We start from the raw sequence: 22,295 nt of genomic DNA on the forward strand, positions 1-22,295 counted from the left end.
TACCAGCAAAAAACTGCTCTGGCCCGGAGTTATACCAGTGAGCACCATAGAGCGATCCACTTCCGTCTTCCTCTTTCTTCACATGGTTGTGCATGCGCAGTAGAATGAAAAGCTGAACTTTAACTAAAAAGTCAGCTATTTCATTTAACTGCGCATGCGTCCTGGAAAATTTGAAGAAAGAAGAAGCCAGAAGAGGATCGCTTCGTGGTGCTCGGTGGAATTACCCTGGGCTGGTGCAGTTTTCTGCTGATAGGAGCACCGGCCCTGGGTTTCAGGTAAGTAAATACAATCACTTGGGGTGCCTAACATTTGGCACCCCCAAGTGCAAGATTACTTTTATTCTCCTTTAAAGTGTTAATATATGTTCCTTGATCAGACAGCTATACACTATTGTGATGGACTGTTTCTACCTACTGTGTTCTGCAGTTTGGCAATGCAGGGGTTAATAGATTCTAGTGATGATAAACTCTGATGGCCAATTTTAGAAGTTTTTAGGTGCACACTTGTGGATGCAGACCCATACAGGAGGTTGAAATAAATAAACCTCTTAAATGCAGGTACATGTGTAAAAGGGCCTCAGTAGGCAGCCACCTGGCCTATGTGAATGAATTATATTAAAAACACAACTCCATGGTCAAAACTGGAAAATGAATGTAATGATAATATACAGTTTTTTACTTGTTCCACAGAATTGTCTTTAGGAGCTGTAAATAGGGGCAATTGCCATGGGCTCCGCAGAGTAAAAGTTGTAGGTATGAATGGTGGATACAGCTAAACAAGATGGAGACCGTAGAGCGAAAAGGCAAGAGTAATACAATATCAGGTCAACCGGCAGCACTAGTTGTTGCTGAAGAACATGCCCCCCCCTCCAGGAGTTGCTTCACTCCACATGTTATCCAGCCCTGCTTTATATAAACATACATACAAAATGGAGTGCACAGTCTATACTGGCTCGGCCCCACCATTCCTCCCTATACATGCAGGAAAGCTAGGGTTACAAATTTCAAGTCCGTGCATATCTACATTTTGGGAAGGAACTCATGTGAAACATCAAAGTATGACTAACAGCCATTTCAGCTTCACTGCCAAAGAGCCATCTGCATTTAAACATTCTCATTGCATTTGTATAAACTGGTGTATATATAAAGGCTATGTCTGGGCCCCAAAGCTTTTAAGTGTTCACAGTAGTGTAATTATATCCCACACACCTCTGTAATTTCCATTTGTTAGTAACCGCTCTGTAGAAGGCAGGCTTATCTACATTTTACAGAATATGTACAAAATATGTACAGACTGACTTGACTCATCATTCCATCTATGTGCTGGAGTTAAAGAAGCTTTTACAGGAGCACAGTGTTGGTGGTAGGTCCAAAGGAGGAGCAGCTTGCTAATTAATATCAATTACAAAAAATGGCCCATTCATTAAGCAGGAGCAGCATATAATCATGTCACACGGACATGATAAAGCCATGTACTGCAATAAATCCCAGTCTAGGCAGAGGGTGATTCAGTATGCAGACTGATGAATCATGCACACGGATGGCTGACAGAATGAAAGTGCGTCTTAGTTTGGCTCAGCAACAGGAAGTATGGCTCGCCAGACTGCATCACTTCCTGTTGCCTGAAAGAGTGCTGAAGTTAAAGCTATGAAGAGCAAGTCTATGGAAAAAAAGGGAAAGCTGCTGCTATATTTGTGAACCCCCAAATGTAGTACAGGTATGGGATCTGTTATCTGGAAACCAGTTATCCAGATCCAAACTAAGATATAATAAATTCTTATTGGAAGCAAAACCAGCCTATTGGGTTTATTTAATGATTTTCTATTAGACTTAAGGTATGAAGATCCAAATTACAGAAAGATCTGTTATCCCAAACGCTTGGGACCTGAGGTTTTCCAGATAACAGGTCCCATACCTGTAAAAGCACCAATCACAGCAGGTTTCATTGAGGCTGTGATATAACTTGGGAACACAATAGGGTAGGTCCAGTAGTGAGAGATGAAATTAGATTTCAGGATTTGCCCCTGTATAAAACGGAGATAATACCACCTTACTCATAACAGTGATGGATCCGACTCACAGAAAAAAAAAAACATTATTATTTAAATCTCATCATGACAATAAGGACCATAGCTATTGTGACCTACTTGTTCTATTAAGAAGGAGGACTCAATGTGGCCCTTCAAATAAATGAAAGCTGGATCTTTTTAAATGAGATAATGTCAAAAAGAATGTAAAAACAGGAATGGTTCTTCAGTGAACTTTGCATGTGACATTTGTGACCCATAAAAATCTTTTCCATGGCAGGAGGAAGAAATGCCTCCATCGGTCTGCAGGCAGAAACAAACCAGTACTTTACCCCCAGAAATCAAGTTTTGATATTACTCATCATTTTTGGATATGTTTCATTATTAGCTTGGGAACTTACAAAACTACATTTCCCAGCATCCCCGGAGACTTCAGCTGTGAATCTTAGAAAGCAGTCTGGATATCCCAGGGTTGGGGGAAACATGCAGCCTACTTGTATAACTGAATTAAATCTCTCAGGATCCTAATGCTTCCAACCCTTTTCCGTAAATGGTTAGGATGATACAGGATTTAGTATCCATGGAAACTAGACGCAGTACTTTCCCTGTTGGTATACCACCACCATAAATAGAATGGGCAACTGCTGATACTATACGCACAACCTGGTTTTATATTGGCGGAATCCAGATAGCAAAGTAAGCAGAGAGTCAGAGTAATAGGAAAGTTAACCTAAAAATGAACTCTTTAGGGTACAGCACACAGGGCATTTTGCCTGCTGTTAGAGGATAAGACATATCTATCCTCCTGTCACCACTTCTAATAGGGGGATTTTCATTCAATGGTATTAAGAGAATTAATAGACATACAAGTGAGTTTTGTCCAGCGTGGTTTTCCCCATGTGCCATATTGCCTCTATTTTGGAGCTGTATTATAAACAAGTGTCTGGTTTAGTTTTGTTACTATCTAGGAAAGGGATACTTAACCTATGCGTTGAGACTCAAATATGGATCCCCATTGTTGTTCATGGTTAAAGTTCCTCTCTCGTTGTAAATAAATATTTTTTTGGGGCTGTATAGTTAATTCTCCAACTTAATGTGGGTCCCCTAAAAGAAAAAAAATGTTGAGAAACCGTGGGATATGATATAGCACGTGCAGCTTCATTTGAATCCTTATTATTAGTAATTGCTCATTCTTTCTGTTCAGACCCTGTCCTATTCACCTTTCATTCTGACAACGAATTGGTCATAGAATGCATCATTGTAGATCATAGTATACAGATGTTCTAACATTAGAAAAGCTACACATTGTTTTCAAGGCAAAATCAGTGCCCAATACAGCCCCAGCCTCCTCTCATTCACTTATATGTGAGAGTGGTCTGAGGCTCAAAAGCTTTCAGGTGTTTTTTATTCAAGCCTGACCTTATGGAGCTTTTCCACTGGCAAAAATATGACAGCAAAGAAAATACTGTGCATGTTCCATCAGCATAAACTAATCGCCATGCTGCCGAGCTCACTTGCCTTTTTGTTAACCGTGACTATACACAGACACAATACTGACAAACTCCACACGCCACTTTTTTTCCCCCCAAGAAAATAAATATGGCAGGTATCCTCTTTGGCTTCCTATATACATGGTATATAGTTTTACATAAGTTTGAACTATAAACATCATTGCAGGTATACGACACACATGTACTTGCATGTGTGCACACACACCTCGTTTACAGCAGAACTTAAGACATAGCCCTTAGGTCCTTCTATAGAAACAGCACATTTATGTGAAGTTAAAACATACCTTAAAACACTGAACAACTACATTTTGGAAAGGCCAAAACTCAGTGGCAATGAAATGGTGTAATCATGGAGTTACTATTTACTAGACATATTACGCTGGTGCTTTATGTATACCAAAGCAGCAGGAGGTTGTTTATGCAGTGGTCAGACTACAGCTACAAGAACCTATGGCTGCTGGGGGATGCTAGCAAAGGTTGGACGGCTACAATTCATTTACAAGGGGCTGTCCAGAAAGGGTTAAAAATGAGAAGCGTGTGACTATTTTCCAACCTGTCACTTCCTAATGAACTAGAAATCCCAGTAATACAGGCGCTATTCGCTGCTAAAAAAAACAACCCTTTTTGGCCTTTTCTGCTACATCCCTCCTTAAAGCAGCAGACCCCTTAACATATTTTCGGGAAGTCAGGGCACATGGCTTCCTTCTGTTGCTTTAGCATTAGAAACTGGTTAAAAATAAAGGAAATGAATCCTCCTCTTCCAAGCGCAATTACTGTAAGAGAAGCCTGACCCAAAAATTATAATGCCATATACCAAGGAAACTATCAAGGAATAAATAATATTTACGACTAACGAATGCTGCTACTTAAGATTGTTTGATTTCAGATTAGTATTGACCAGAGAGAAAAAGACAGCTGATTCACACTTACATTAATAATACAAATCCTATGTTGTATCCATGTTCTGCTACAATAATTGTAAGCAAGATAAATTACCATGTAAACCCCAGAAGCAGCTCTGGACGCTTCAGTATGCAACAGTAAGAAATGCAAAAAGTCACATTTTGACAGTGCTTTGCAGAATCCTACAGCTGGACAAAGAGGGAGAGTCCATACTATCTGCAACCGTATTCTCTAAAGGTAGTAAAGCGACACCTCCGACCCTGGGTGGGCTACTACAGCTGATAGAGGATGCTGATAACGCAGAGGAAAGATTCTGGCTTGTTTCCTCCTCAATTTCCATAGCTTCTGAGTTTGGGAATAAATCTAAGGAATTCTCCTCCTCTGAATTTGAATGGAGAGAATTTTGAGAGCAGAGTGTGTGCTTTTTATTACTGACCAGCAGCTGGTTATAGTACGCCTGCAATTTATTCTCAGTTCTGCCAGGGCAAAATCCATTTGCTTCCTGTGGGAAAGTTGTGTCGGTGCAATCCATATCCTCATCATTTACCTGCAAATACTCAGGAGATCTTGGCCTAAAGAGAGGGATATCCTGAACGCTATACTTGACACTTGAGAGGAGTTTCTGTTGTACCTCAGACCCAAGTTGTGCAGGATCACATTTGCCAAAAGTAGAAATCCCTGAAATTGTACATTCCTTTCTAAAAAGCTCAGGAGACACTGGCAAAGATCTGCAACGTCTTCGGGAAATTACAGAGAAGTCCACTGTGTCCTGACTTAATAGCGGCCGAAACTGTCCGCTGGATCCTGCCACCAGAGATCCATCTCTTTTGGGAGAATGTAGATCAAACACATGAGAAATAACAGATTTGCTAGGCATGTCAAAGAATTTGATCTTTCCTTTTAAGTCTTCCCTGGCATTAAAAGGATTAACTTTGCGCACAGCTCCCTTGCTGGGTGTGTAGAATGGGTCCTGCACATTGACCTTACGAAGTGGTTTACGTGCGAAAATATCCGACTGGCTGCGGGATAATGTAATGTTTCTTCTGGGGCGTGGGGATTTCTGAGGAATTTTGTCATCCTGAGGCACCATGGAAATCAGGCGTTTCACCCCTTGGCATTTGTCATTGGGCCCTGAAGGACAAAACAAAAGGATACAGAATATATTTTTGAAAAAACTTAATGTGCATTATTATTAATTATAAGGCCATATAAATATTTACAGCTATGTGGTGTGGGAGTCTAAAGGGGTCTCTTAAAGGTATGAGATCTATTATAAACAATGCAGGGGCCCTGGGGTTTTAAGAAGCCTGTGTGTATTAGTTACTATATGGCAACAATAACATCACTTCATGTTCTCTATGCCCAGTGACTTGGAAGTCACGCTGGCCAGAAGGGAGTGTGAATGCTGGGACTGGAGAACATACTGGGGGAAGCAAACAGCAAGGAGACGCTTTCCAACCAAGTAACGGAAACCTTTCGGCCTGCCATGAATGTTAATCATCACCCACCACTTCGTACTGTATGTCGTGTGATATACGTTTACTATATGAGAGGGGGGATTAATGTTATTGGCTCTTAAAATGCAGGTGCCCCAACAAAATGTTTCAAACTGAGCCCTGCAATGGCTAATATCAGCCCTGAAAAATTTATTTGCATAAGCGAATCTCAATTTGAATGGACAGAATACCTCAATATGTTCAATATGAGTTCAAAGAAAAGGGCTTCAGTAGAACATACTTTTTTGCCTAAAACTGATGAAAACCTAATAAAATGTTACAAAAACCTAGGATTTTTGTTATTTCTTGAGCTAAATAGGCCAAATAGGGAAACTATAGCTACTCCACAGGTAGAAAATTAGATTAACAGAGCACAAATAATCCCACTGCATAATGGACTCCTGTTGACAAGAGAATCACAAGAAAAGGTGAAGGGATAGAGTTGCAAACTGGGTCTTGTTCATTGAACTCATGTTGAACAAAGGAGTATACTGCCCCTATTCACTCAGGTGAATATAATAAATTACATTTGATGCTGGTACAACTGTATACAATTCCTGTAAGTAGGCACGACAAGAGCACTCATTCTTCCACCAGAAGACAGGGTTGCATTTCTACCCTCTTTTCACAGATACTGGATAAATGAAAACCTTCATAGACTCTTCACAAAATGATTCTGCAGATCCAGAAGTAACTCGGTGCAAAGTGAGTTCATTTTCTGCGTGCACCGTTTAGGCATTTTCCAAAACAAAATCTAAGGGGCAGATTTATCAACATGCGAGAATAGAGCTCAGCAGAGAAAAATACACCCACTTTTATTCATTCCTATGGGATTTTTACAAAGTTTATTTATCAAATGGTGAACTCTAACTTTCACCCTTTATAAATACCGTACAACTCTAAAAATCCTGTAGGAATAAATAGCAAGTGGGTGATTTTTCTTTTTGTGGTGAACTCTAATTTCACACTTTGATAAATCTGCCCCAACGTGTGCACTCACAAGAGGAGTCCCTAATGTATTTCACCAACCAGTAGTGCCCTTTAGTGCCACTCACCTTTAGCGAGAGAGATAGGTTTGGGCTCTATGTTATCATCATTCAGATCTTTTCTTTCCCTTTCTGCCTCCTCATTTCTTAAACGTTTGGAAATGTTCTCAAGTTCCTTTACAGTATCTACAAAAGAAGGACGGAGTTTTGGGTCCATCTAAAAAAGAAAAAAAAAAAAAAAGTTTATTTTGCACTGTTTTACAGTTACTGTATAAAACTGATGTTTTTATTTTACTGTGTGTATAGTTAAATCCATACAAAACAAAGGTGTGTATGTTTCTTTGTCTACAAACATTACAAAACATGCTTACATCTAGTAGTAACCAAAGTTTTAATTGCTTTAGCAAGTTTTACAAGGCAGCCCACTTCTGCACAAGCCAGTGTTAACTAGTTCCACTTATGTACCTGGTCTCATGAGAAGCAGTTAATGCATGGTATCAACTAGACAGGCAGTTCATCCGCTTAAAGATGCAGCACAGAATCAGAAACTGTTCCTGTGCTGTGAGACACATCTAATTGCAATGAGACCTACAGACATATAAAGTACATGCTCATCGATACGGTTTATGAAAAGGAAGCAGAAGACACTGCACAGCAATATTTATTAAGGCCTCATTCACATCTGAGTTAGACTGAAACAATCTAGTTTCTCCAGCATAAAAATTAGGTGTGGCCTGAATTTCATGAGACTGTGTCAGATCCCTCTGTGTGGCAAAACACACCTTGCTAAATAAACTCTGTTATAACAGATAAATTGTTATCAGTCATGTTTTGAATGATACATTTTTGGTCACTACGGGAAATTGCAATGGTGCATATTTGCGAGGGGGAAGGGGGAGTGAACCTCAATAAACTAAAGGTATAATAATTCACTCTGAGAGTGATGGTACACAGGGAGAGGTCACCCACATGAAATCTGTTGCCAGCGACTGTCAAATCTCGCTAAAAATACCCTTTGTACTGTAGTCAACTGGAATCATAGCTGGAAAAATGGATAACCCAGCAGCGTGACAATTGTGTGCCCCCCCCCGCAAAATTATCTTTTGAGGGGCACCTACCCAATCCCTCATAACCCGCTTGTGATCGCAGTCTGCCAGGCTGTGTTGATAAGAGTGTGACTGGGAAGTGGGGAATTATTAGAACTATAGGGGAAGCAGGGATCAGTTACGTCACTGGGACTACCCACAAAATTACTCTTCAGCCAATTTCATGTAGTTTGCGATCACCCTTAACATTGAGGTAATCTGTGTTGGTCTGTAAGGAAACTATGCTGGCTTTCAGCAGCTTTTATCATTATGCTACTCACTAACTAACAGCTACTGCTGTTCAAAGTGATGATAGCACAGGACTGCCAACAATCCTGATGTGAAAAATGTCTAATTAATAAAGTGAGATTCCTACCTTAGTGAAATATAGGTTGATAAGCCACTTTAGAAACGGCAAAGGCCATGAGGCTTAACATGTGCTGCCGCTACTTATTAGGAAGAATAACTGGCAATGTCTGGCCCTTTCAGTGTCAGCGTCTTAAAAGCAAACTAGACCTGTCTCTGCACAACAATAATACATAAAACAATCCATATTTTAAACAGTTTTTTTTTTCAATATAAATGAATTATTAAATGAGGTGGAGATTAGGGGTGTCGATAATGCTAGGAAGGGCCACAAGTTGTATTTACAAAATTTTAAGCTGGTGCCCAATGTGCTCACAAACAAGCCAAGGGAATGCATACATGTTAAACGGAGTGTATATTATAGAATGGCCAATTCTTAGCAAGTTTAAAATGGTTTTAATTTTTTTTTTTTACCCAGATGTCTAATGGGGAGTCACTGACCATGACAGTCAAAAAAAACTATTGCTCTGTGCAGTTACAATGTAATTGTTATTTTATATTTCTTCTCTCTGGAATCAGACCATCTCCTATTCATCTTCCAGTCAGCCACTGCATGGTCCCTAGGGTAAACAGGGCCCTAGCAACCAGAGAGCTGATGAAATTCCACACTGGTGAACTGCTGAACAAAGAGCTAAAATTAAGCAAAAGCCGCAAAATTGGAACATGAAAATAGTCTCAATGTAACACTGTCTATATTGTGCCACAAATGTATTTAAAGGTGGGCAACTGCTTTAAGGGCAATGGCATACAGGGGGATTTGCCACCCCTGGCAAATCTGTTGTAACTGTGGGTGACAAATTTCCTGAAAATATTACCTTTGTATTGTATGAATAATGAACATCATTTTTTAAGACATCACATATTAAGATATAAATTAGCAATTAAGTTTCCATCCAAAACATATACATCACTTTTTAATCGCAAAGTTATTCCTCTTGCATGTTTCTGTATTGAGCTCACAGCCGGTGCAGTGGTTTCCTTGCTCTTTAAAGAAAGAGTAACACCAAAAAATTAAATTGCTCCAAAGTAATTAAAATAAAATAGTCTGTTCCCTGCACTGGTAAAACTGTGTGTATTTGTTTATAAAATCTAGAATAGGCTTTCAGAAGCAGGGTGCTGTGTAGCCATGGGGGCATCCATACAAGGCTCAGGTTACATCCCGCCATGATTCACATTCTAGCCGGTGGGAAGGGAGATTAGTCGCCCCGAAGAAATGGAGAATTGCTGCCGGACGACTAATCTCCCCGAATTGCAGCGTGTCTCTGCCCTTACCAATGCATGGCAACAGTAGATTTTATATATTTTAAAATGCTTGAATGTTTTGGTGTTACTGTTCCTTTAAGTGGTTTACGTTTTTGAGGACTAGAATCTTTTAAACAGTCAAATGACTATTGCATGAGCTGTAGGTCCCCTTAGCTAGCATATTCTAGCAGTTAATTCCTGTGTTTTTTGTCAGCACATAGAAGGTGCCCTGTATAGACTGCTCCCTCTAAGCCAAGTGTACTAGAAATTAAGCAATATAAAAGCCACAAGCTGAGCAATACATGTGGGTTAACTGCCCTGATGATTTATGCTTGCCATTGGTTTGGCATGCAAGGTCTGTGCGAAATTCTTTCTGTACACTGCAAATTGTGTGGTCTGTTTTGTCATTACAATGCCAAAGCAGATTTTAGATAGTTTAGCAAAGCTTTGGTATTTCTTTGCCGCTCTGTAGCCAGGTGTATATGACTTTAGGGGTGGCTCCGGCACAGTGCAAGTGACTGCCCAGGGATCATGCAAAAAAATCAACACAGCCTGTATTTTGCACCTAAGAAGCAGCAATCAAAACGAGGCATTTCTCTTGAAACTCTTATTTCAGGTTTATGGATGATATTTAATATAGCTTCAACAGAGAGAACAGCAGGCCAGCTCCTAAATGTACACATGCAAACATATCCATACATGTGTATAATGTATAGCTACAGCCCACATTTCACTGAGCATTAGTACTTTAAACAGGTCTTATTTTATTTAAACAATATGATCTGTCGGTTGGCAAATTCATCTTCCAAAATCTTATAAATGCATATTTTCATTTTGGTTTATCAGTTTATGACATACTATATCTATGGCATAGTATCTACTACCTCATTAAAAGTAACTCACTTGTTTAACTAGTTCTGACTAACTCACTATTTTAACATGGCTTCAATAAGTACAGATTTTTTTTTATTTTAACATTTAAGGGGTTTTCTCAGAAGACCCTTTAGTTTCTACAAATGGTATGCCAAAATTTTGGCATGGATTACAATAAATCCAATGGATAAAAAAGCAACTTTATGCTTTGTGGCCCAAATGTGGTGTCTTGCTGCTCAGATACACATCTAACATTAGAACAGACACCTCCTACAAACTGCACATCTGTAACAGCAGCTGAATTTTACAGAAAAATAGCCTACTTATTAAAAGGGAAGAATCGGGTAAATTCTCACCATGCTTTTTTCATATTGAAATCTAAATTGCAGACTCTAAGGGGGCAATTTGCAGCATTAAGTGGGGTTTGCAAACATTGGGCAGAATATGCAGGTCACTGAGCAACCACTGGCAGGGTCAGTAATGTAGGGGACAGAGAAGGGACAGCAGAGGCAAATGAGGGTGACGGGAAGTAGGGGACAGAAATGCAGGGGGGGGGCTGGCCCACAGCTTTTCCAAAACAAATTTGCGATTTTGGGTGAAGAAACGGAGGACAGCTCTGAACTGGCATGTTTGGAGCAGGCTGTCTCTAGGAGCACCCTGTGGGGGCAGGGTCTCTAATAAGGGTGTGCGTGTGTGTGTGGGGAGAAGAATGCTAGGAAGGAAAGGCAGGTTCTAGTTGATTAAATTATTAGGTAGGTGGATAGGTAATTTGTCACAAGGACGCTGCATGCTGAACTGTTGCTTGCCTGGTGCTAGGGTTTGACATGTGCTGGAACGAGCAGACAGATGATTGGGAGAAGCTGAGAAAGACCTTGTGGTCTTGGTACACAGTTACAATTGAGAAAGTAAGAGGAGGGGGGAATTCATCAAGTATGACTTTTTAAATCTAGGTATGTGTGTTTGTTATGCAGGATTTCAAAGCAAATATTAAGTAAGACATGAGGATGAAAAATAAGAGTGCTGAAGCCTTATGGGTGGCTCATTATTTTTTTTAGATTGTAAAGAGTCCTGCAAATTAATAGTAGGAATTAATAGTAGGGGTCCCCAAATTAGTGAAAAGGAAAAGGCTATGCTTCTGTTACAAACAGAACAGGCTGCTAGTTTGGGTCACATAATGATAATGGGGATTTAAATGAGCCAGATATTGACTGTTTTGACAATTTTGTATTACAGGTTGCTGAAAAGCCAACCAGAAACCATGTTATATTGGATCTAGTGATCTCTAACAACCCAGAATATATAGCAAATGTGCAAGTAGTTGGACCCCAAAGTAATAGTGGCCATAATATTATCTCATTTAATGTTTGTTGCAAAAACCAAGAAGAGGAAAGCATTTACAAACTGGAACGTCCGAGGTGTCAGAAAAGTTTCCCCAAACCCCAGTTCCAAATCAGCAGAATCTGGTATGGCAGTAGCCAATGCGATTTGGAAAGTCGAAACACAAGACTTTATGGTTTTGACCTCTCCTCACTCAAATTTACACGTAACTTCCCAACCCTATTAATGTATTTGACAACAGAAATCATTACAATCACAGAGTTTTTCAAAACCACTTTACTGCTTTTAGACTGTATTGTTATTGATACAGAGTGAGGCGTAGAAAGAAAAAGCCAAAAGGTGCAAGGAAGGCCCAATTAAATGCATACCCCCCTCAAAAGCAGCCCTGCAGATGTAACTTAAAAAAAGAATTATTCTTTATTATTGTGACCCAGAGCAAATACTGGCAATTTACACATAAAGAAGATGTTTAATTTAAACAATAGGCCAATGGTTTCTCTTGGGATCACATGCCAGGTTCTGTCTGTGCCAATTCCTCAGGATATCTCTGAGCTGCACCTAACTTTGGTATTCACTTCCACGCTCCATCTTCAGGTCTTTACGGTTTCTCACATTTTAACACTGTTAAGTAAAATTCCTTGGCTAAACAAAAACTTTAATAAGCACATCTTTTCCTAAAGGTATTAGATACTCAAGGCATCATTGCTGAAGATGAATTAACCAATTAAAATGATAAAATATGCGTTTTCCATGAATCACTATTCTTATTTTAAGCACGATGTGACAAGACACCCAATTGAATGTTGGATGATGCATACAAGTGGCTCACACCATGTCCCAGAAGCACTGTGCCACACAGGGTCCAACTGCATCTTATGAGAAAGCAGTAAGCTTGCTGGGAGCTGTATCAGAATGCCTATGCACTCCCCAAAGTAGTATTCTGCGGTGTCTACAAGCTCACCCCTACAGTTTAAGAACTTTTGATCTAAGATGTGATCTTGGAGCTAAAGAGACTGCATGAGGATCTTCCACTAAACACTCAAGCAAGCTTGTAAGTCACACTGAGCAATAAACTTTTCCATAACAAAACCATGAGTTTAGTAGACATATATCAGGCACTTGCCATTGAAATGTCGCTTTACAATAGGATTGTTAGATATAAGGGACAGATGCATGCAGATGTTTTTAAATATTTTAGGTCCAAGCTTCCTCTGGAGTTGAATGATCCTCGTACCGCACTGGGCTCGCCTAAGTGAGCTTATGGAGGCCACCAGAGCAGATGTGCCTAGGGTTGGCCAAACATTTTTGCCATCAAATGTTCAGTTTGGGTAATACTGCCCCTTTTGAGTTTATCCAGTAAATGCTCCATACAAAGTCTGCATAGCCCAAAAAGTAAGGGAAATTAAAGGAATACCTACATTGCAACAGTTGAAGGTGAGCTGAAGGAAGTCAGGGGGGCAGTCTCCCACCATGTGCTGAAAACCATCATAATCTAAGCCAAAATTCTAAAATAACAAAGAAGAGACATTAACTTTTATAGGTAGGAAAGTGCTGTGCAATCTGGCAGTCACAATGCACAAACCTAAAGTAAGAGGAGGTTGTTTGCCTCAAAATCTTCATGGATGTGTTCCAGTAGTAGTTGCACAACTGGTGCAAGTAAGCTACATTTATATAACCACCATAAAGTGTTATTTTACTACATCATGTTACATGCTAGTCAGGCATTAGCACAAAAAAACAAGGCATGCCAGTCAGAACACTAATCCGTTTTCCAGTGCGATTGATTTGTGACAGTAAAACTCTGGAATTGGAACAAGGCTTGCTATAAATCAGCCAGAAGGTTCCAGTCACCTGCTCACCTCTGTGCGTGGCAGATAATCAGGGTCTGCTTGTATCCGGGCTATTATTTCACAAAGGATTATACCATAGGAGAACACATCTGCCTACAGGAAAGAAGAAAGAGAACATGCCATCAGTACAAATCTCTTATTGTCAAATTCACACTTGGTGTACAGAAATCCATATTCACCCACTCTATGAATGAGATCCTGGACTGCTGCTATATTCTGTATTATTCTGCTGTTTCTTAAAGGGATACTGTCATGGGAAAAAAAAAAATTTTTCAAAATGAATCAGTTAATAGTGCTGCTCCAGCAGAATTCTGCACTGAAATCCATTTCTCAAAAGAGCAAACAGATTTTTTTATATTTAATTTTGAAATCTGACATTTGTCAATTTCCCAGCTGCCCCTGGTCATGTGACTTGTGCCTGCACTTTAGGAGAGAAATGCTTTCTGGCAGGCTGCTGTTTTTCCTTCTCAATGTAACTGAATGTGTCTCAGTGGGACATGGGTTTTTACTATTGAGTGTTGTTCTTAGATCTACCAAGCAGCTGTTATCTTGTGTTAGGGAGCTGCTATCTGGTTACCTTCCCATTGTTCTTTTGTTTGGCTGCTGGGGGGGGTGATATCACTCCAACATGCAGTACAACAGTAAAGAGTGATTGAAGTTTATCAGAGCACAAGTCACATGACTTGGGGCAGCTGGGAAATTGACAATTTGTCTACCCCATGTCAGATTTCAAAATTGAATATAAAAAAATCTGTTTGCTCTTTTGAGAAATGTATTTCAGTGCAGAATTCTGCTGGAGCAGCACTATTAACTTATTCATTTTGAAAAAAATGTTTTTTCCCATGACAGTATCCCTTTAAGGAGTAAGATAATGCCCTTAGGCTACTTCCAGATAGGCCAGATTCTTGGCCTGTCATTAATATACAGGTAGTCCTCAAGTTACAGACACCTGACTTAAATACAACTTACAAACAGAGGCTATTACAGTGACATATTGTGGTTTGCTTGGCCTTTATTAGCATTTAGCTTTAAAGGGGAACTATCAAGAAAATGAAAATTGTGTATAAGATTCAGGATACTGTAATAATACATTTTATAAATACAATCAATTAAAAATTCTGTACAGTTTCTGAAATAATCAAGTTTATCTTCACTATACCTCTCACAACATCTGTTTCTCTTCATTCTGTCTTCATGCAGGAGTTAGGTGTCAGATACTCATTGACAGTTAGATCCAATATATCTTATAGGGGTGCTCCTTTTGCCTAGAAGATATATTGGAGCTCACTCTATTAAAATCACCAGACATCATGACTTTCTACATGCAGGATTTGTGCAAAAGGCAGTTATTGCTAGCTTTTGTTTGTACTGGAATCAGTTATTTGAGTGAGCTTTAATACATCTCTTAGGAAAGGAAGCCCCACTATAAGATATATTGGATCTAACTGTCAATGAGTATCTGACACCCAACTCCTGCAAGAAGACAGCATGAAGGGAAACAGATGCTGAGAGAGTAAGAGTGAAGATAAACTTGATTATTTCAGAAATGTTACAAATTAATTGATTGTTTTTAGAAAGGTTCTTATTTCAGTATGAGGAAGCGTATACTAAATTTTAATTATTTTTGCAATAGTTCACCTGAAACAATCCCCTCTGGCATGTGTTGACTATTGCAGAGCACAAAAAGGTAAAAACAGATAATATAATAAGACAAACATCTGTCTAAATTTCATTTAATAATTAAAATTTATATGTTTCAACTTACATACAAATTAAACTTAAGAACAAACCTATACACCCTATCTTGTACGTAACCTGGGGACTGCCTGTATTGGGTATACTTATTATAGTCAAGGTGTAGTAGGTCTGTTTTACAGACCTTTACAATAAAATAAATGACTTTCTCCACTAAGGTAACTGCCAGAAAGGGCTTATTTTCAGCCCAATAATCTGCCAATCCGCTGGCCTGCACCATGAAGCACTAGGTCAGCCTGGGCACAGACACACAGAGTGGAATCATTCCATGTGTCTGCATTTATATGCATGATGAAAATCTGCCCCTTCTCGCAGAAGCCTAATGGAACCAGTCATGGATTTAAAGGCACAATAATGGCAATGGCATTTGATATAGACTTAGATCAGCCCAAAGGTCAACTACTTATTCAAATTCTGAGTTGTGTGCACCTTTCAGTCCTTCCCCAAATATTTACATTCATGAATAAGCGTGTCAAGCTGCTATATTTCTCTGCTATATTTTCACTTCACAGACAACACCAATATTTATATACAAAATTCAGGGGTGTTGTAGAAGCACTCTTAAGGCTAAATTAAAGTATATTCAAGTATAATGGAAGTGCTACTTACAATGCACTTCCCTGGTCCCCTGTCTCATAAATAATTCAGTATAAATGCAAGTGCATGTATTTAAAAAACAGGGGTTTTTAGTTACAAAGTTATGATCATAAAGTTGAAAAGCCACCATACCTTGTCAAGTTTAACCCCATATGGCGGTCCCTAATTTATTAACCTCAGGTCATAGTATAAAAAGACTTAGTTCTCTGCATAATAGCATTACCTGTATTCAGTATGTGTTGAACATTGGTTTCAGTCTGAAGGCTGAATCCTCCCCTGCCAGTTAGCGGCTTTTAAGAGAGAGAACACCAATATTTACCACCATTTGGGTCTCTACTAATTCAGTTATCTAGACAGTATTCAGCTGTCTTAATGGAGACAAAAAGTGGTGGTTCAACCGTCTATTATAATAATAATATATTTAGATATATTTTTTTAATATAGTTTAGGTAAAAGTTGACATACTATTTAAGAACTGTTGCAAATAAATAAATAAAATATAGATATTTAAAAATATCTTGTACTTTTTACTCTCTGACCAAATTTTTTATTTTTTAAAGCTTTCTGTAGGCATGGCAAATACATTCGACTGGAATAACATGTCACTGGAAAAAACAACGTGACTGCAGATGTGGACATTGATCCCGGCCCCAGTAATTTGCCAAGTGTTGTCAATACTGTAGATTGAATGTGAAATGATATATGGTAACGGCAAAAAGATCAATAGGTGTAAAAATATAGAACAGGGAGCACTAAAAAATAAATCTGGCATGTCTCAAAGTTTTTCCATCAGTTGCTGATGACAGGTCTAGATTAGGGTGTGCCACCAGTTCTATGTTTTAACAATATAATTGATAAGGATCTGGGAAGGCTTCTAATGTCTTCTATGCTTTAAATGGCTTCATAGGGTATAAAGATTAATATTTTACTACCAGTCAATGTTCAAACACTATTGCAAGCTATTTGTTTAGCCTCTGAGGAATTTCACATATTTCCATCTGACAACATGGGAAAAATATTGACTCTTAAATTCAAAGACTGTTACCATGGCCATTTGTATCTAGACTTCTATTGCACTTAATACCCTGCCACCCTTCTTCACTTTAGTAAAAACTAGAAGCCTTTAATGCTACCCAAAGATAAGGTAGGCGTTAGACATTTTGAACGGCATGTGGCATAATCTTTTATATGTTTGTAAAATTATTACACGACAACCCACATTCTTATGAAAGAAGGCTGAATGCTTTTGTAAAGGTCATAGAACTCAAAGGAATCTTAATATCCTCATATATTATACATTTTTTTAATAATACACATATTTCAAGGAGTCATGTGATACAGATTGCATTACTATGTATTATATACTTATATTTTACAACAGGGGTACATTATTCACTAGATATTTTAGAGTAGCTCTGGCACTAGCTATTTTATTTTAAGCATACCCATCATTAATTTGCTTTACTGCTTCGACTGAAGAACCCCAACCATATCCAGGAGGTACACAAATATACTTCAGTATTTGCCTGTTTTTTTTACTACAGCCTTGGCAATTATTGTCCCCACACGTCATCTCTAGAAGACCTAGAACCATGCAAAAGAAAGCTGTTCCTGTTTATGGAGCCACATATCATAATATGACATTTTAACATATTTAGTACCAGCAAAAGGCTCTTGCCTTACAAGATTTCCTGTTTGCTTCAGCTCTTAACAGAGCTTAACAGATCATGGGGAAATCAGACATTGCCAACGTGGCTATGACAATGTTATAAAATCATTTTTTACATATTTTATTATAGTGCATCATTAAACTCATTGCACTCTATAAACGATTAGTATACTTAAAAGAGATACGGACACCAGAAATTAAATAATTTTTATACCTATCTTAGTATTGGCTTTGTTTGCTACTTATAATTTTGCCATAAAGCATTTGCGCACAGCTTTTACATTAACCATCTGACTGGCTGTGCTTGTGTATGAGGGGGCTGCCATATTTGTGTCAATAATTAGAAAGATTGGTGCAAAATGCCAGTGATAGTACCAATGAAAGGAGAAAAATACTCACAGTTCACCCCAGTCCATGGGTGCATAAATTCTGAAACAGCAAAAAATTGTGAGTTTTTTCCAAAAGTAAAAACCACAAATATGATTAAAAATTCAAATAATTTATTTGGACATACAGGTGACAGCTTGACACGTTTCGTGCCTACTAGTAGGCACAAAAAGCATCAGGCCTTCACCTGCATGTCCGAATAAATGATTTGAAATTTTAATCATATTTTTGGTTTTTACTTTTGGAGAAAACTCACAACTTTTTGCTGTTTAAGGCTGCCATATTTGTGCAGCAGAAGTCCATTAGCATTAGAAACTTTAACAGGCTGAGATGGGACAGTCAGGTTGGCAAAACAGTCAGGTTTAGAAACATCAACTAAAAATTATTTACAAAAACAGACCTCTCAGTAAAAAACGATCAACATGACCTATAGGTAACTTTTAATTTACATATTTTAAAAATTCATTTTTAGCATCAGTATCACTTTAAAGGTTTATTTTTAATGAAGACTGCACTGAGGGAAGACATATGGTGAGCTCTATGGCTATAACAAAGATCAACAGTGAAAGTTCAAGCTATGAATATGTTAATGAGCCAGTGTGGGCTTCTGCAAATTGCTGGCATAGGCATTTTCTGGCCCACAAAGCAGCTGTTAGTGGACAACCAGGTTACACACTTCATGACATGGCAGATAGACAAATCATCTTTCAAATATGCAAACTAGCAATATATTTGTAGCAGGATGGGAGATCTTTAAATTCTTTTCAGAAATCTTGTCTCTGTAACAAATTGCCCATAATGTAAAAGGCTGCTGAAATGTAAAAGGCTGCTGAAAAACATATTGGTTTTCCCACATGGGTTATGTAGGGCGATAAACAATTTTCTAGCAAGGGTGACATCTTACCAACACTTCCCTCACTAGTGAAAACAAGAATTAATTTTGGGGCCCTCCATTACAACAGGCAAGGAGGACAAAATGTCTGGTAACAGTGAGTCTAGAAGAACCATAATTTGGGTAACCTCCTTATAAAGTTATATTATAAACATTTAAGTGGTACAACGCACTAGGTCTTCTCGTTACCACAACTAAATTTGAAAGCGTAACAGGTACAGTGAAATGGTTCTCAAGAACTCGTGTCATAAGACTCTAAATCAATCAAATTTATTTTTAGACTTTTTTTATTCCACAATAAAATGTACAAAACCAGGTCCCTCATAGCATGTCATGCATGTTTTGTGGGCCTTCTCAACAAAAATGTGTTTGAGCTTTTGTAACAGATGGTATTATTTAAATCCTTCTTTCTAGAAAGCACTGGGCACCACTAAGAATTGTATCAACCAGTATTCCAGGATTCAGCTTTTCAGCTAACTAGTCCTAGTTTTTCTGCTCAGAAAGACCAAAATCTAAAATGTTCCATGCCTTTTTTTTTTTTTAATTCCCCTTTGCCTTAGAGTAAATCCTGACTGCCTTCATTTTCCCCTGTGACATAATCATTGTATGGGCACTGGAAAGGACAAGGCCTTAATGGGAAACTAGCCTCTCTTTTCCTGTATCAGTTGGACCATCAGGGCCTGGTGTGTAATTTCAACCAACAACATATTGATTCTAAGCGTAAGTAAAGCCAACCAGTTGGCCTTACATTCAAGATGCGGTGCCAGATAAGCAAAGATTGCCTGAAACCGTGGACCGCTACAGTTCTGAACAAGGTGAGCTTCTTAAAGGGCTACCATACATTAATGTTTTGATTCTTAAGGAATGTATAATAGACTTATTGTTTCTTATTTTTTTCATGAAGGGGTTACTGATTATGCTTAATATTATCACCTTGTCTTGGCTTCTGTTATCTCTACTCAATTTGTTAGCCACATATTTCTCTACCACCTCTAGAACATTCATGAAGTAGGAAAAAGCCCAAGCAGAAATCACTGCAAAGTGCGTTTATTTACACAGTGATTTCTGCTTGGGCTTTTTCCTACTTCATGAACATTTTAGTTGTGCTAAATGTCTGGATGGAACGTGTAAGGAAAAGCTGTGCTTGAAGGTTTGGCTGTGTATGGGTAAGCAGTTCTCTACCACCTTGTGCAGCAGTCTTGCTGTGTTCTAACCAGTTACAAGAAACTAGCAGTAGCAGGGTGTCACTGGGATGTGACCAATCAAACCTTTGCCTATACAGGTATTCTACAAAAGTATGCCTACTTAGCTATATATCAGTCCTTAGAACAATTCTGCTTAAAAATCTAAGGTTAAATGGAGTCCAATGACACAAGCCTTAAGCTTTTGAAGGAAACAAACTGAAACAGTCAAAAAATAGAAATGAAGTCTTTAAGTACACGTGATGTGTGCAAAGTTTTTGTCTGAACCCACCTTTTCGTTATAGGGTTCATCTCTCAGAACTTCTGGGGCCATCCAGTATGGTGACCCAACAACAGCAAGCTTCTCACTTCCCTCACTGAAAGAGAGACACAGGGAAAATAACCACTCTGACAAAAAGTTCTGCTTAACATTCCCTTAGTTTATTGCATTCCACTAAGCTGATCATGAATGACCTAGAATGGCTATCATGCCAGTCCATGGGTAATGGAAATGCTGACGTATGCAGATTTTAAATTACAAAGGGCAAAATGTAACTTATTTATGTCTGCTGTGTTCTAGAAATGTACACTTATGTACCTACAATTTACGTGGACCTTTAAACCATGAAAAAATTTAACTGGATGGCATCAAATTAAATCAAGGACTGACGGACAGAATTTAAAGAACTATACATGAATAAATGAAACAGGGATGCAAGTAAAATGTATTTCTTTGACTTAAGCACAGTCACCAGTTTACATAACATATGTAATGTTATGCCTGGAAAAGAAGTAAAGCACCACCAGACTGTACTGCAGCTACAAGGCAAAAAGACAACATTCCATACGGACTGAAGCCAAGCTTTAACAGCCCTGGCATATTGTATAGCTAATACTATCAATATAGGCTTGCAGTCATTAAACAAAGCAGGAGGTTATGCATGAAATGCTTTAAATTCTTTAACTGAATCCTGTTCCTTTTACAATACTATAGTGACACATTGGTTTTTAAGACAAATGGCTTTACATGGGGTAGAATTGACTTGCCCTAAGAAACATAGGAGATTGCCATGACTCTGCCTATACACATAGCACTGCTTAGCATAACACGAATATTGGAGAAAGAATGGAGACATGCATATCACTTCTCATGCTGGTTTAATAATACAAGGACAGCTAAAAGCAAAGTCCTCTTAATTCAATGTGCAGACTACTCATTGGTGTGTGATACAGGATAATAGCTTCTTAGTAGAGCATCAAAACAAAGAATAATTAAGACTATGGTTAGACAAACGCCTTCCATATAAAGAATGCTTTTAATTAATTTATTTATGCAGAGAAGTTTTTGGCTGCTTTTACAATCTGAGTAGAATTTTTTCTTTGCTTTGGGAGCGTTTTCATTTGCTTCTGGTAACAATATTTCTCATTGAAATAAGCTGCTTTGTAGCCAAGGACATTGCCATTATGGATGCAAGGGATTGGCAGATACTGATGAACCATTTATGTAATTTTACTTTTACCAAATGAAAGACAGACAAGGGTCTTATGCTAGCTATTTACAAAAACATAGGATTCCCTGTATATTTCTGCAATGCTTTTTATAAGGAAAGATGGGCTATGGCTATGTGTGTTTTTGCCGTTACAGAATCTTAAATACACAGGTGCTTTTTAGCACAGAAAATTAACGAGAAACCAAATCCTACTGCAATAAGCTTGCGTCTAATCCGTCTTTTGAATTAAGCCACACAGGCAAGCAGTGAGGTTTTTTTCCGTACTGTAATACAAATGGAATTAGCTACTAAATGCTTTAGATATCATGTATTTCTGTTGGCAAGATGGGAATATCCACATTTTCAGAAAGGACTGCAGCTGAATACACCAACTGGTTACTCATTAATAGCTAGATACTCTATGTGTACCTTTGTAACTATAAGTGACACATTTGTTTCCCGGCAGACCAATAAAGATTGAAATATTCAACAGTACATTAAAGTAACAAGAAGTACTATTGGCCAAAACTAGAATGCTAAAGGAATGAATATGTGAGCATATTTCTGATATAAACTGCCCTAAGGAAAGGAATGCATTGATGTGACCTCAATTTCTTTTCATGGTTAGGAACGGAAAAGTTTGCAGGG

General features: G+C 38.4%; 1 protein-coding gene across 2 annotated transcripts in view; it reads right to left on the minus strand.

The window, feature by feature from the left end:
* Positions 1–1,303: 1,303 nt before the first annotated feature.
* tesk2.L (testis associated actin remodelling kinase 2 L homeolog) overlaps positions 1,304–22,295 on the minus strand; it is a 61,574-nt gene continuing 40,582 nt past the window's right edge. For both annotated transcript variants that reach the window (XM_018258342.2, XM_018258341.2), the window contains 5 exons: positions 20,450–20,534; positions 13,686–13,769; positions 13,245–13,331; positions 6,992–7,139; positions 1,304–5,571 (listed from right to left, as the gene is read on the minus strand). In XM_018258342.2, the coding sequence (XP_018113831.1) occupies positions 4,595–5,571; positions 6,992–7,139; positions 13,245–13,331; positions 13,686–13,769; positions 20,450–20,534 (1,381 nt within the window). In that variant the 3' untranslated portion in view covers positions 1,304–4,594. The remainder of the gene's footprint in view (positions 5,572–6,991; positions 7,140–13,244; positions 13,332–13,685; positions 13,770–20,449; positions 20,535–22,295) is intronic.

This window comes from Xenopus laevis, chromosome 4L (assembly GCF_017654675.1).
Source record: "Xenopus laevis strain J_2021 chromosome 4L, Xenopus_laevis_v10.1, whole genome shotgun sequence".
Taxonomy (NCBI): domain Eukaryota; kingdom Metazoa; phylum Chordata; class Amphibia; order Anura; family Pipidae; genus Xenopus; species Xenopus laevis.